At 39.4% G+C, this 14989-nt stretch overlaps 1 protein-coding gene across 2 annotated transcripts in view; it reads left to right on the top strand.

Annotated features, from left to right (window-relative positions):
* CORO2A (coronin 2A) overlaps positions 1-14523 on the top strand; it is a 62894-nt gene extending 48371 nt beyond the window's left edge. Inside the window, exons 1-10 of one of the 2 annotated variants that reach the window (XM_034410813.3) lie at positions 1431-1586; positions 2046-2195; positions 2874-3053; positions 4886-5002; positions 7575-7679; positions 9213-9309; positions 10416-10528; positions 10640-10730; positions 12044-12303; positions 12919-14523. In XM_034410813.3, the coding sequence (XP_034266704.1) occupies positions 1476-1586; positions 2046-2195; positions 2874-3053; positions 4886-5002; positions 7575-7679; positions 9213-9309; positions 10416-10528; positions 10640-10730; positions 12044-12303; positions 12919-13050 (1356 nt within the window). In that variant the 5' untranslated portion in view covers positions 1431-1475 and the 3' untranslated portion in view covers positions 13051-14523. Of the gene's footprint in view, positions 1-1430; positions 1587-2045; positions 2196-2873; positions 3054-4885; positions 5003-7574; positions 7680-9212; positions 9310-10415; positions 10529-10639; positions 10731-12043; positions 12304-12918 lie in introns of those variants that run through there. The other variant, XM_034410810.3, reaches the window with a different exon arrangement.
* The last annotated feature ends 466 nt before the right edge of the window (positions 14524-14989 follow it).

The following is a 14989-nucleotide window of genomic DNA, read 5'->3' as shown; positions in this document are numbered from 1 at the left end:
CAGATCAAATGAAATCTGATGTTGCTAGGACAAATGATCACTTAGCAGCATTCCATGGACTCTATAAAAATTTGGGTAGGATGTCCAGTGTGTATTGTGACATTGCAGTGCAAGCTCTGCCCCTGCACATGGGTGTGTGATGTCACGATGCATGTTCAAAAGGGACAAAACTTACATTACAATTCATCATTTGCCTTCCCCACCCCCATGCCCCTGGTATCCCTTTTAACTGTGAAAATGAAATGATGCAGAATCCATGTGCCAGATTCTGACATCTTAATGTTCCAGATGGTTAGCAGACCGAACAATGTCACATCTGCATTGCTTCTAACATCGTCATTTTTCTAACACCTTCCAAAAGATGTAAATTCCCCAAATGACGTTCTAGTTTTGGATTTAGAAGTTTGGAAATCAGGTTCATAGGTGCCCTTGAGCAAGACTGATTTTGTGTGTGTGTGTACTCTATCTCTTTTCGTTGTGGAGTGGCTAAAATGCCATGCTTTGGAGAAAAGGTGAGAAGTAAATTCTAACGAAAAAGAAGTGCAAGTGAAGAGAACATTTCCTTGGGAATGAAAACATGTTTGATACCTGGTCTCAGTTCCAGGTGACTCAGTGGCTAAGACATTGAGCTTGTCGATCAGAAAGGTCGGCAGTTCGGCGGTTCGAATCCCTAGTACAGGTCTTCTGCGTGAGCAGGGGTTTGGACTAGATGACCTCCAAGGTCCCTTCCAACTCTGTTACTGTTAACTCAGATGCTATTTAGAAATGCAGGGACTAAGAAGAAGCAAATGCCCTCTTTCATTTTGATGGATGCCAAGGCTACCTTCTGCCTTCTCCTTTTCTTATTGGTAATCCTGTGTGTAGTACTGGAACATGAAATAACAGTCAAAGGACCTGGACAGGGTGAAGGCGGGGAGGCACAAGAGAGTCTCTTGTACCCTTCCCTTCATTGCTAATCACTTCTCCATTTCTGTAGGCTCAGCAGTTGTTTAATATTGGTCTTTTAGACTATACTAGTCTACAAGGAGAAAACCTCAGAAATGAAAGTAGCTTAATTTTACCCAAATTGGTCACTAATAAAGGAAAATTAAGTCCTGAGTATTAATTGGCTCCAGTTTCCAAGATACAGCTTCAGCACTAAATTACATCAAAATTATTCAAAATTATGAGAGGGATGGGTGATTATGCTCCATAATTTTTCTGCAAAATGTGATATAGCAATGAGAATGGTGCCAAACCAATCATTATAAATTTATCTTATTATTGATACCAATAACATAACTTTCCATTCATTTATTGGTTTTTCACGTAACATTTTCATGCTTTTTGCATGAAAAACTGACAAGCTTTAACATCAGATTAAATAACAAGGTTCCATCTTTATTCGGTATCTAAACTGCGCTTTTCGGCTTTTCTCTTGTGAACTGCAGTAGGATCATCCCTGGGGAGATTCCAGCAATAATCAGTAAGCATGGATGGACTTCATTTCTCTTGGTATCTTTTCTCCATGCCTGCGATATCCTGGTGGAATCTCTCTCCCTGCTCATCACTCACTGCCCCACAGTTCAAAGGGAAATAGCCTAAATGTGAGTGTAAGAAGTGAATTTTCAGTGACATGTTTGTACCAAGTGTTTTATAGGATCTAAACAAATTTTCCAGGTGTTTTTCATAGTCATCTGCCTTGCTGTTCACAAGTGAAGATAAATGTATACACTTCCATGTGGTGCCATTTTCATTGTTCTACCGTACTTTGTCGAGAAGTTACAAGGCATCATGATCATCCCTCCCTTGTAGGCCAATATACTCACCTGTGTATAAATCTTTATTGTGAAATATCTTGAAAACGTTAGCCAACCAGCACCTTTATCACCTGTTTTCTAATTCATCTAATCAAAATATGTAAAATTAACACATTTTATCTTGGAGATCCATAATTTCCCAAAATTTGTAGACTAGCACTATTGCTCTTGAATGCTGCTGCATTGAATGAGATAATCTGGGTTAATGGAATCTTCTTGGATTGTGTTGCATCTTCTGTCTCGTAGGTTAAGGTCTGGAATATCCCCCAGCATTTGCTAACCCAAAGCATCACAGATGCCCAGAAGGACCTTCTTGGCCATTCCAGAAGAGTGGGGCTTATCGAATGGCACCCAACTGCAAGTAACATCCTCTTCAGCACTGGTTATGATTACAAAGTGAGTTGAGATCTTAGGAGATTCATTTCAACCCTGAAATACTGCTAGGCTTCTTCATGAGAGTCTTGTGAAAGAAATTTGGGTGATGGAGAAGAAAGGAGCATATATGCCATAGTGGAAGAATTCCATTCCAGTTATTTATTTCAATCTTCAGTGATGATAAAGTATAAATTGACCAGGCAAAATGAATGCAGTCACTTTACAACTTGAATACTAAGTGTTTTTGAAGTCAGACCAAAATAGAATTAAATAAATAATAGTTTACCTTACAACATCTATAAACTAAATATATGAACTAAAAACTACAAGTAAGAGTAGTTTTTGGCGACCATTCTTTTGGTCGTTTCTTTCCTTTGAAATCACAGCTTTTGTGATACATCATAGAAATTGACACTGTCTATATGCTGATCTGAGACAGTTATAAAGTTTTGATTTGATTTTGTCGTGCAAATTATACTTCCCACGGAATTAAACTTTTGCTCCAATTATTTTAAGCACTTCCTTTCTCATCCTTCTCCACTCAGCCATGGTGTCAGATTTGGGTCTGCATTGAATGAGATAGTATTTGTTGGTGCATCACATTTGGGGCACAGTTGCTGCATAGTTCTTTTATAGTCTGCTTATTCAGTGGGTGGAAAGTTCAGAAAACATTCTCTGATACCTGTACTTTTATCACAGGTCATGATCTGGAACCTTGATACCAAAGAACATACAATTCAGACGCCAGTAAGGACAATCAGCTTCCATACAGATGTCATCCTCTCCATGTCCTTCAACACAGATGGCAGCCTCTTAGCCACAGTCTGCAGGGACAGGAAAATAAGGATTATTGACCCACGAGCAGGAACCATCTTTCAGGTATGTTGGTTGGGGAGAATGATTGGCATGAACGGTAAAGCTGGTTCTAACTAGGAAAGAGGCTGTCAGGGTTCCAAGTAATAATCCCAATGAAAGAAGATTCCAAGGCTTGAAGTTCCTCAAAGTTCCATTTTATTAGAGATGTCATATTGGCACATCTGTGAAAACCCAAATCTGAAAGCTTCCAGGTTTTCCCCACCCAAAGGAAAGTTCAAGTCCCTGCCCAGCACCCACATGTCCATCACATGGTCCAATCAAAGTTCCCAACTGGAGATGCCTCCCAGTCACACCCCTCCAGGTGCAGGGCAAGATGTCCTTGACTCTCTGAGAAAGGAATGTTATTATGACTATATATCACCCGTGCTCCATACAATCCCCTCTCCCAGTTTCCCACAGCACTAAATGTGGCAGGCCTGAAGGCCCAATGCAAAAGATGGCTTCCAGGTCTGACAGGGGCTGCTGTTTGTAGGTGGGATCTACGGGATGGTTTTAGCCAGAAGGTGAATTGCCTTTCTTCAAAGCAACATTGTTAGAGGCAAGCTATCTGGTTGCAAAGACTGGCTCTGAACCTAAACCAGATTTACAATATTTGGAGAGATACAGTCAGACAAACCCAAATCTACAGTCTTGTCATGTTCTAGAGATGGGAAGGACTTCTAAAAAACCACTTCCTGAGAATCCAGCATTTGAGATGAAATTCTTCCCTTGACGTATTTCAAACTATATTAGAGAAAAGGTACATGGAGCCTTCTAGCCTCATCTTAAATTCAAAAGATCTTTGCAGGTGATCCACTTGTTTGATCTTTGCACATGATCTACTTGTTATTCGTTGACATGGTTACTATTCTTCATTGCTAAGAAACATTAGTTATGCAGATTAACAAGACTTTCTATGTTCAATTTTGTTCAGCATCAATAATTCAGGCAATGAGTGTTTTCTTTTAAAAAATTGCTGGCCAACTAAAAATTATTTCTATCAGAAGCACCATTGCCCAATTCAATTGCGCCTCTACTGAGTCTTAAGGATTCCTTTCAATTCTGCAGTGTTTAACTTTCACTACTGCTGCTTTACTTCTGAAATGTTTTCAAATGCTTCCTCTTAGTCTTCTCTCCATAGGAAGGAACTTATGCATAGAGAAGACCCCAGGATCATTCATATTTGTTTTGGGTATGACTTTCAGGTATTAACTGGAAGCCATCAAAAGTCAAATTAATTGCAGCAGAGTAGTGCACGTCAGCTGATCTGTTACCTGACTCGTGGATGTAAGATCTCTGTCCTGTTCTGATAATTCAGTGGTGTAGAAGATGGGCCATTAGTAGGCCTGTCCTTTGCATAATTTCTCAGTTCTAGTCATTCATTCAAGTGGTCTTCAATTCATAGTGGACAAAAATAGTTTGATAGGAAGTCCCATGATCTAGGCCAGGTGTGTCCAGTCTTTTGGGTTGCTTAGGCTGCTTTGAGTGAAGAGGAATTGTCTTTGGCCACATATAAAATATATAATATAGCTAATGTATATAAATGCACATAATGTTAAAAGTTTACTGTTTTGGGGATACCACATTATTAGCTGTCCAGGGCTGCATAAGCCCTTGGGCCATAGGTTAGAAATACCTACTTTTAATTAGCCTACTTTTTAATTGATCTGCTAGTATTTCTTAAAATATATTGTTGTGTCAACTAAATGTAAACTATGCAAGGGAGATGAACGTGGGTGATTGTGGAGAGATTTCAGAAGACTAAGGAATTAACTAAACTAGGCAGATTTCCATGAAAAGAGAAATATTTGGGGTATTTGATTTCCTATAATTTAACATGCTATGCCTTCTTACAGGAAGCAAGCAGCAAATCTCACCGGGTGAATAAAGTTGTGTTTCTAGGAAACCTGAAAAAGCTGCTTACCACAGGGACATCCAGATGGAATAATAGGCAGATTGCCTTGTGGGATCAGGTGAGTTTCATGGTAAACCGCCATAAGATCACGTCACTGATACACAGAGTAAGGAAGATAACGGTGATGGAGGTATACAAGCTTCATTGCCAAGGTGGCAAAGAGTAAAATATGTTTTAATTCCAGGATGTCCAGAGAACATTCTGAGGCAGCCCAAACACGGGTGAAATGCTCCCAGTTCAGACTGGATCGCCCAATCCGGTAGTGAGCATGGTGGGTGGTTCGGCAAACTGGTAGCGATCCTGGCACAAGGCTCCGCCCACCCACTCGGTTGTCTGTTGTATATGTTTTGTACCCTCTGCACATGCAGGGGTACATGCCAGAACCAGTAGTTAAAAATGCTTTAAAAAGTTAAGAAAATCGCTCAGCTGATCGTCGGAACTTTTTTTTTCTTTTTCTTTTTTTTTCTTTTTTTACTTTTTAGGCATTTTTTTACTACCAGCTCAGGTGAATAGGTAGTAAAAAAAATGCTTTAAAAAATTAAAAACAAGGCTCCGATTATCACAGCTGTGCCCCGCGGTCATTGGAGCCTTTTTTTTTCTTTTTTAAAGCATTTTTTACTACCTATTCACCCGAGCTGGTAGTAAAAAAACACTTTTAAAAGGTTAAAAAAAGGCTCCAAGGATCACAGTTGTGGCAGACGATCATCAGAACCTTTTTTTTTACAGGGGTGGGGGGTGCTTTTTTGCTCCCAGCAGGCTTCCCTGAACCCTGCTAGGCCAAAAATGGGGGGTGTGGGCAAAAAACGGGGGGTGGGGGGGTGCGTTTTTGAAAGAGAGAGAGAAAGAGAGAGAGAAGGGAGGGAAGGAAGGAAGGAAGGAAAGAAAAAGGAGAGGAAGGAAGGACTACAAACCTGGCACTAGACGCAGCTTCAGAGGATAATCCAGGGCTGGAAGGGACCTGGAGGTCATCTAGTCCAAGCCTGCTCCAGCAGGACATTCTTAGTGAGTTTCTGTCTTGATCCCCCAGTCACATGGTTATATAGCCACACCCACCCAGTCACATGACATCCCCACCCCACGAAGCCATGCCCACAGAACCGGTAGGAAAGAAATTTAGATTTCACCATGCCCAAACAGTCATGTTCCTAATTCACTAAGGTATAAGGAGAAGAGGTACAACTTAGTTATATTTGCAAGATCCTATTATAACAGCCAATCTCAATAAAAGTAGTTTTAGTCTACTTGGGAAACTGATTTCTTGGTCTGGAGCTGGGACTGACAACCAAAGACTGTTTCAGCCATTCTTTTAGCTGTTTAGATCTCAAGAGCTCTGTTTTGAAAATGATCTCTATCACTTCACTTGCTGGAGAGATCTAGAACAGCTGCATTCTGAATCCTTTAGTTTAATCCATGCTTTCTCCTCTTATATCACAGCCTCTGAAGCAGCTGGTTCTGTTGCTAGCTACTTTTATACCCAGAACGTCTGGGTCACAATAGGGCCTTAATAGACTAATATTAAACATTTCCACATAACTGTCTATAGGGGGTGAAAATGTATCATTCCTCTCATAAAGAAAACATGTCCTAATAAATTTCCAAATAAACCTGTGTCAGTCCAACAGTATGGTTTGTACTTAATTGATTTCTGTGCTCTGTGTCTGCTTGAATTTGAAAATTCTTATTGCAAATGCATATTGATCAGAACACTATCGGTAATTGTAGATGAATCCTGGAACATTTCCAAAATAGCGAATTGCTCTGGGATTGTCTTTCAGATGTTCAATTCAAATGCACTTATTTTTTTTCTCTAGATTCAGCAGTCAGCTCTCGGGAAAGGGAATCACAGAGTTTTACATCTCTCCAGCAGAAGCTGGAAATGCACAGCATTATTAGTTCACCCCTATAATACCACCAAGATCAGCCAGCAGTTCATAGTCCCTTAATTTAGTCCCTTAAAGTGTAGAGATATAAAGGAAAGTGAAGGTTCTGCTTGACATATCATCCTAGGATAAAAGGCCCATTCGCTGATAGAGGCACATCATTTAAAGTGCCAGGAGGAAGCCAAGCTTGCAGAAGGCCTTAAGATTTCAACTTTACACACTCCTGTGTCTTAACATTGCAGTTCTCTTTGCGCTACTTAAAATGATATTGGTGCCTCGGTTATATTTTTTTTCCAAGTTCAGATAGGCTGAGTTCTCTTTGAGATGGAAAAGTCTACTTTAAGTCATAAGTCATAAGTTTATTTTGTCAAGCATATATAAGATAACAGGTAAAAGTATAAACATAATTTGAATACATGAAAAGAGTAAGTAAAAAGGAATATTAGGACAGGGATGGCAGGCACGCTGTTGCACTTATTATTTCTGGTAGTAAGGACTGCTAGGGCTTCAGCACAGAAAACCCACAGCAGCATTTCTTGGACCTGTATGTAAAAGCTGTTTAATTAGTTTGTTTGGAGTTCCTACCTGCAACCTGAAGTTTTTTAGCAAACGTATCATGGCAGTGAGAATAGGATCCATTTGACATTATTGGGGTGTGTGGTTATGCTCATTATTTGTGTTCTCTGATTTTTCTGGATCCATTGAAAACCTTATAGCAGTAATTTCTGTTTCCATGATCTATATATACAGGATGATCTTTCTGTGCCTTTACATGAGGAAGATGTGGATGGGTCATCAGGCCTCCTATTTCCTTTCTATGATACAGACACACATATGTTGTATGTCTTAAGCAAGGTGAGTTCTTAGCCATAGACCAAGTTGAAATAATTGGCTGTGACAATATGTTGTGTAGTTCAAAACAATACAGTTGGTGCTGTGATTGGTATTTCTACAGAGCAGTATTTCTCAACCTTGGCAACATTAAACTGTGTGGACTTCAACTCCCAAAATTCCCACTGATGTATTGCCTGCCAGCTCCCTTCCAACAAAACTCTTGTTTTCTAAGTCCTCCTGTCTGAAGATAGGAGGTGCTACTCAGATGTGCTGTTAGTCCAATATTGCAATTTTTCTGGTTCCCTTCCCCTTCCCTTTTTTACTGGCAGAATTTAGGATGTTGATGTGTTTTGCTGTGTTAGTTTCAGATCCAAGATATATAAGAAGCTTATAATAGTGCCAGTCTTCAAGACTGATTGCACTCATTATAACTCTCAAGGGAAGTTACATGATTTTTGCTGATCTAGAATGTGGCCTTGGGCATATGCCCTATTTCTCACCTAATCTGGCTAGGCTTCTTAGGTGAGTAGGCAGAGAGTCATTGTGATTAACTGTTCCAACTCCGAAATCCTTTACCTAGTGGGTCCTTTAATTGTGGTCTCCCTGGTGAATCTATGAGGTGGCTAAGATTTAAGATCAGAATAACAGAATAAGGGACCTTGGAGGCTTTCTAGTCCAACCCTCTGCTCTAGCAGAAGACCCTATACCAGGGGTGAAATGCTACCGGTTCGCCCTGGTTTGGGCAAGCCGGTCGTCCGAACCGGTATTTCTGACGATCAGTTGTGCCGCTCAATTGATATTCGCTATCTAAATTGCGCGGCACAGCTGTTCCCCCTCCCTCACTGGTCTACTTACCTTCTTAAGCCTCCTTTTTCCATGCGCGGTGGCGCCTGCAGTGCGCATGCGTGTGAATCATGTGTTTGACGTGCACTGCGCATGCACACACAGTGAACCAGTGCCAAACCTCGGAGGATTTCACCACTGCCCCTATACCATTCCAGACAAGTGGCTGTCCAGTCTCTTCTTAAAAGCCTCCAGTAATGGAGCATCCACAGATTCTGAAGGCAAGCATTCCACTGGTTAATTGTTCTCACTGTTAGGAAATTTCTCCTTAATTCTAGGTTGCTTCTCTCCTTGTTTTAGTTTCCATCTACTATTTCTTGCCTTGCCTAACAAGCCTATCCAGCTTAGGTAGAAATGAAATCACCTTTGAGGACATATATGGGATCCCTCTAACCAAACTGCTTCCTTGGATAAGCAGTGAAACATTTAAAGCTACAAGAAAAGAAGTCCAGTTGCCATGACTCAACTTCCAGACCAGGAGCCACATGTTATTCTAATTTGCCAAGAATAATTTAATCGAGGCCACATCTGAGTGGAATCCTGGATTTCCCAGATCCATCCCAGAGTAGCTTCTTTTTGAAAAAAAGAACTCTTGTATGAACTTGCCCCCACCCAGCTCAAGCTGCTGCCCTGGAAAGGATGAAATATTTCACTTAACAGGGAGAGGAAGTGAGTATACATTGAATTTGTATCTCTTACAATTTTCTTTAGGGAGATGGGAACATCAGGTACTATGACATAAATGTGGAGAAACCATATCTACATTACTTGACGGAATATCGTTCCCCTTTGCCTCAGAAAGGAATTGGTAAGTTTGCAACAGTTTCACTGCAGATTGTATGCTGGGTGAATTAGAACAGGGTGCCTGTGAACAACTGATGCATTGAGGGAAGGGGCAGCTGGTCACAGACAGATAATAAGCATCAGTCTCTTTTCCCTTGCTTCATTTTTGTCATGGCTGCACAGTATTGACTCATGACATTCATTTTTCTGTGCCTTTATCTCTCAGAATATTGATTAAACCAGCCTTCCCCAACCTGGTGTTCTCCCATATGCTGAATTACGGTTCAGATTATCCTCACCATTGACATTGGCAGGAGATGATGAAAATTGTAGGCGAGCACATATGGAGGAACCAGATAGTGAAAGGTTGAATGAAAATCTTTGCCAGCAGGACAAGAAAATTTTGACAATTGTTCTTGCACCTGCTTCTAAGGAGTTTTCATCTAGTCTATTTGAAATCACAAGAGCAAGAAAGTCCTAGAAGACTGATTGTGCAATATCTGCCAGCCATGGCTAGTCCATGAACCACCTACTATTGGTTAGAAAAGAAATACAAATAAGTACATTAATAGTTATGTATAAAAATGCTATAATCAGAATATTTTGTTAGTGATGAATTGTAATTGATTGGATGAGAACGAAGACAGAAGAAATAACAAAAAGAAGAACAAATGGAGACAACACCGAGATGTCACATGGAAGGAATGACTGATGTATTAAATGTTTGTTTGTTTAAAAAATAAACTTTAAAAAAAAAATCTTCCACAAGCTCTGCCTTCTTAGACCATGAAACCGAAAGAGAAATGAATTGAAATGGCTGGAATTATAAGAGAGAGGGAGGTTTTCAAGTTGTTATCTAGCAAATGTAGACAAGATCAGAAAAGGAAGAATCATTTTAGTTACATTTTTAAAAATTACATTACAAATGGAAGCAATTTATTCTCTTTAAAAAAATTGGCTAGGCCCGGGGTATAATATTGGTCAGGGGAAAGATTTCAGCTTTCTCTGTTTCCTTCCTCCATGACTCTATCCTATTCTGCAGAGGAAAAGAGCAGCAGTTGGATTTCCCAAACCCATGTTTTGGTGGAATGTCCTGTCATAACATGGGTTGTTTTTTTTTTTCCCTGCCAGGTGTGATGCCCAAGAGGGGCCTCAATGTCTGTGCCTGTGAGATCTTCCGGTTTTATAAACTGATTCCGGTCAAAAGTCTGATTGAACCCATTTCTATGATTGTACCCCGACGGGTGAGTGGATATCTCTTCTTTGGCAATATACCATGGAGTACCTTCATTTTGAGGATACTGTAGTTCCCCAGATACGGAAATGGAACTCTACTCTCATGTTTTCCTTTGCAGTCTGAATCGTACCAGGAAGACATCTATCCAATGACAGCTGGGGTACAGCCATCATTGACAGCACAAGAGTGGCTGAATGGCACTAATAAAGGTTTGTGATACAATTGCTTGAACTATCAGAAACAAAAGATTTTGCTCATTTATCTATCTGCATCACATTACATTAAAGGCAGATCTACGGTAAGGCTGGAGGCCCACAGGTATACACAACAGCAATATTATAATCTGGATTTCAGTGTTTAGAATTCTCATAATAAACTGATGATGTTCTTCCGCAATTAAAGCAATAACGTAGAAACTCTTTCCCTACATCTCTTAAGGTATCATGCCTAATGTTTTACCGTAGCTGTTTGCTGGAGAGCTGTGCATGTGAAGGATCCATACAATTTATTCAGCCATAAGACTGAAATTGTAAACATCACGGGCCCCAAAACAATAATGCATAAAGTTCAACTGTGAGAAGCATCCAAAGTTTTCACTGCTTGTTTTTCACTCTTGGGAATTGAATGCCAATTAGCGGCTCATCTGTGGTATGGTGGGAAGAGTACAGTACTTTGACCCATGATCTCAAGTAACTAGTCTAAATCTAGGTTGTTTTGAACATAAAATGAGTTCCAAATATCTTGGAAGAAGAGCTAGGTTCAATACTTACCTAATATACCTTCTTTCTTACCTTCTTTCCTTCCGTCGCGAGCTGAAGACGTGGCTCTTCCGCCAATTAAACTGATCCGTTTGGGGGTACACTGGTATAATTTTAAATCGTTTTTTAATTGGGTTACTGATTTTAATTTGGTATTGTATTGTGATTTGTATTGATGTTGTCATTTTGTAAGCCGCCTTGAGTCCCTAGGGAGAAAGGCGGCATATAAATCGCAATAAATAAATAAATAAATAAATAAATAAATAAATAAATAAATAAATAAATAAATAAATAAATAAATAAATAAATAAATAAATAAATAAATAATAGGTAGGGAGTAGAATTCTTCCTTCGGATCTTTTGACAATGGTTCTCCCCCTCTTCTTGAGTTATTGTGGCATTTGTATCCTGGTATTGTTATATAGTGGAAAGGTATCAACTCCAGTCAATTTGATTGTGGGTGAGGCCTATAGCTGTATTTCACCTGGCCTTGCTCTATACCAAAACCAAGATAATGCAATATTCCTAAATTTGAATTAATTAATGTCGATTGAAGGAATCAACTTACTTTGAATCAAAATTGTAACGCCTTTGTACTGCGTATATTGTCCTAGCACACAGACTAAGCTAAATGCCTTTCTTGGAATGAATGAAATTTTCTTTTTTTTCTTGCATTTAGAGGCCTGGTTCTCAGGGTCACTCAGTACTTGTTGCTATTGTTCTTTTTTGCTTGGGACAAAATTATTCTTTTCTGTGGCCTACAGGTCCTGTCTTGATGTCTTTGAGACCAGGTTCTGTGATCTTGAGTTCTTTACCACCATTTCTTGAAAAGGAGATTGCCATGGAAGCAACTAAGCCTGTCCCACGCCGGGACAGAGTGACTGATATCACCGAAAAGTTGAATGAAATCCAAGAGAAATGGGGGACCAGGAAGACTGAGGAAAGACAACAGCAAAACAGACGAATGAAGTTATCTAATGGCGTTGATACCAATGAATGTCCTCCACCTAAAACAGAAAATGAGGTACAGTAGTGTGACCGAGAAAAAATCATGTTAGTGAGTAAATGGGATAAAATAGAAAAAAATAGCTTCTTTCTCAGGAAGTACAATCAAGATAGGAAACAAGGGCATGCCTCACTGGATTTAATAGTGACATACAATTATTTCTTAGAAGCATCTCTCTTTGTGCTCAATTTACCGATTCTGTTATTACTGTGACCTCTCACTTTAGAATAGAGGTCAGGATAAAACACATTTCTACTCTCTTCTTCCTCTCACTCAATTTCAAATATCTGATATTAGATGAGGAATGAATGGGAAGTATGAAGGATATTCTGCTGCAAGAGTAGCTGATGGGTAAAATGGATCTTAAACCCACTGCCAGTTTTTCATGTTGGAATATTAGTGGAGGAATTGAAATATTTATTATAATTTCCAATATTATTTAGCATGATCTGCATATGTTTATTTTATTTTTTTTAAATAGCACTCTCTTGTATAAGCATACCCCATTGGGATAGTTCATATGTGTGTCTAAATTTCCATCAGTCATTCTCTCGCTTGACTCTGTAGTTTCAGATAGACAGATGATTTTAATGTATGATTGCACAAATGACATATGAAGTCTTTACTTTCCAGCTGCTACAGATGTTTTATCGACAGCAAGAAGAAATTCGGCGGCTCCGTGAAGCACTGATTCAGCGGGATATTCAGATCAAACAGTTACAGCTTGAGATAAAAAACCGTCATGTGGATTCTCGCCGATTCTGACAGGCTATCATTGGCGTCTCAGAACAGATGCTGCCAGAAATCACTATATTTTGGAGATTATAGATTAGAAGGATAATTTCAGATTTATTGGCAAGTTGTTGCCTACCTTGAGTGCCCATATCCTGCAAGCTGGAATTTACTGGAAGTTACTGGGGGGTTTTGTGGTGCTCTTTATTGGACTCGTTCTTTCCAGGAAAGTCCATGTTTCAAAGTAGTCCCATAATAACTCAGTAGGAGGTATTTCAAAGCGGAAAGCAGACTTGCCTGGGTATGAACATCCTTTCAGTCCCCAGTAGACAACTTGGAAATATGGTTGCTTGGACTTTCAGGCTGTTTAGCATTCAACTCTTTCACACGGTGATGAACCAAATAGGAGTTGTTCAGGATTCTTTTTGTTCTGCATTCTTGGATGGATCAGAATGATTTTGCACTGAATTAGTTTTGTTTCCTAGAACCAAGGAGAGTTTATGTGGGAATTGAAACCATCACCTTCTCTTAGTTTTATGAATCATCTTCTTCTAAAATTATATTTATGCCGAAGAGATAAGGACCAAAGAAATAGGTGTCATTAATTTAAAAAGGAAATCAGAAATAGATGCTTCTGAGAGCTAAGCTTTGGAAATGAATGCTCTTTATTTGAGATGGAGAAAATAAGACCACTGCTGCTGAAGTGATCTTATCAGAGCCAGAGTGGAAGGCTTCTGTAGCCCAAGTCAATGTGTCTTCCATCTCTACCCATAATCTCTGAGGATCACTTCATGCCTTAAATCAACTAGGAGTTTAATTACTAATGCTCTTAAAATGGCTTTCTTCCAATTGTCTGACACTGAATTTTCTACTCACTGATTCTTTCCTCCTTTATTACTCTGAGTATTGTACCAGATCTTACAGGTATATTACAGTTCAGTGTCCAGAAGCGTGAAGAAACTTTTACCTAATTCTGATAATCCTCTATCGTCCTGTTTATCAGAAACAAAATTTCCACAACTGTCAAATCGCAATACTTTTTTTTCATTTTTCATTTTCTGTTTTGATGCCTATGACTAATATTTCACCTGGTGTTTCATATTTGTTTCCTTGCTGATTTCTATGATAGACTATGCAAAGCACTGCCACCAACAATTGTTTGAGAGCAGGATCAACTACTCCAAAGATTATGAAGCCCAAGATGGAGGGGGGTGGGGGTAGATGCCTTTTGCTAACATAAGTTTCTCCTTAATCGTGAATGCTGAAAATGTTCATGTACAAAATGGTTGGAAAATTTGAAGAAAAAAAAAACATACCTAAAGCTGCACCAGACATAATAAAATTGTAAAATACAACTACTTTTATAGTTTGGGTTAAAATATTTGTGCAGGATTTAAGAAAATTCCAAAAAATAGAAATTGATAAGTGAGAATACTAGAAGACTGAGCTGTAATCAAACTGAGGAATCTTGTATAAACATTTAATACAGAAATACCCGTTCACCCATCCTCTGTACTGCTTCTGTGTTTTATGACTTAACATTTTTTTTCTCTTACAGTTCTCTTTTACCCCCTTTTTCCTTCAAGACCAAAGTTAAATCATTTCTTTTAATTTATCATTAAATTGTAACATTCAGGGCCCCCCAACCGAAACTGGCCCACACAAACGAAGCTCCATCCGCGGGATGCAGGCAACACACGAAACCATACTCCCTCTGTCCATAGAAAAATCTCCACAGAACTGGTCCCTGGTGCCCAAAAGGTTGGAGGCTGCTGGCGTAGTAGATTGATAAAATTGTCCAAGCATGCCCCAAAGGTGCTTTTTCAAGAGGCAACTGGACTTTCTGGTTTTTCTTTGAAGACGTTTCGCTTCTCATCCAAAAAGCTTCTTCAGCTCTGAAGACATGCCCAAACATGTCTTTTTCTTTTTTATATTTTTTTCTATACTATTCCCCCTCATGTCCCCACTGCTT

The sequence above is a fragment of the Pantherophis guttatus genome, chromosome 2 (assembly GCF_059756535.1).
Source record: "Pantherophis guttatus breed Tessera chromosome 2, ASM5975653v1, whole genome shotgun sequence".
NCBI lineage: Eukaryota > Metazoa > Chordata > Lepidosauria > Squamata > Colubridae > Pantherophis > Pantherophis guttatus.
The sequence above is the reverse complement of the archived record's forward strand: the minus strand, read 5'-3'. Positions and strand labels throughout refer to the sequence as shown.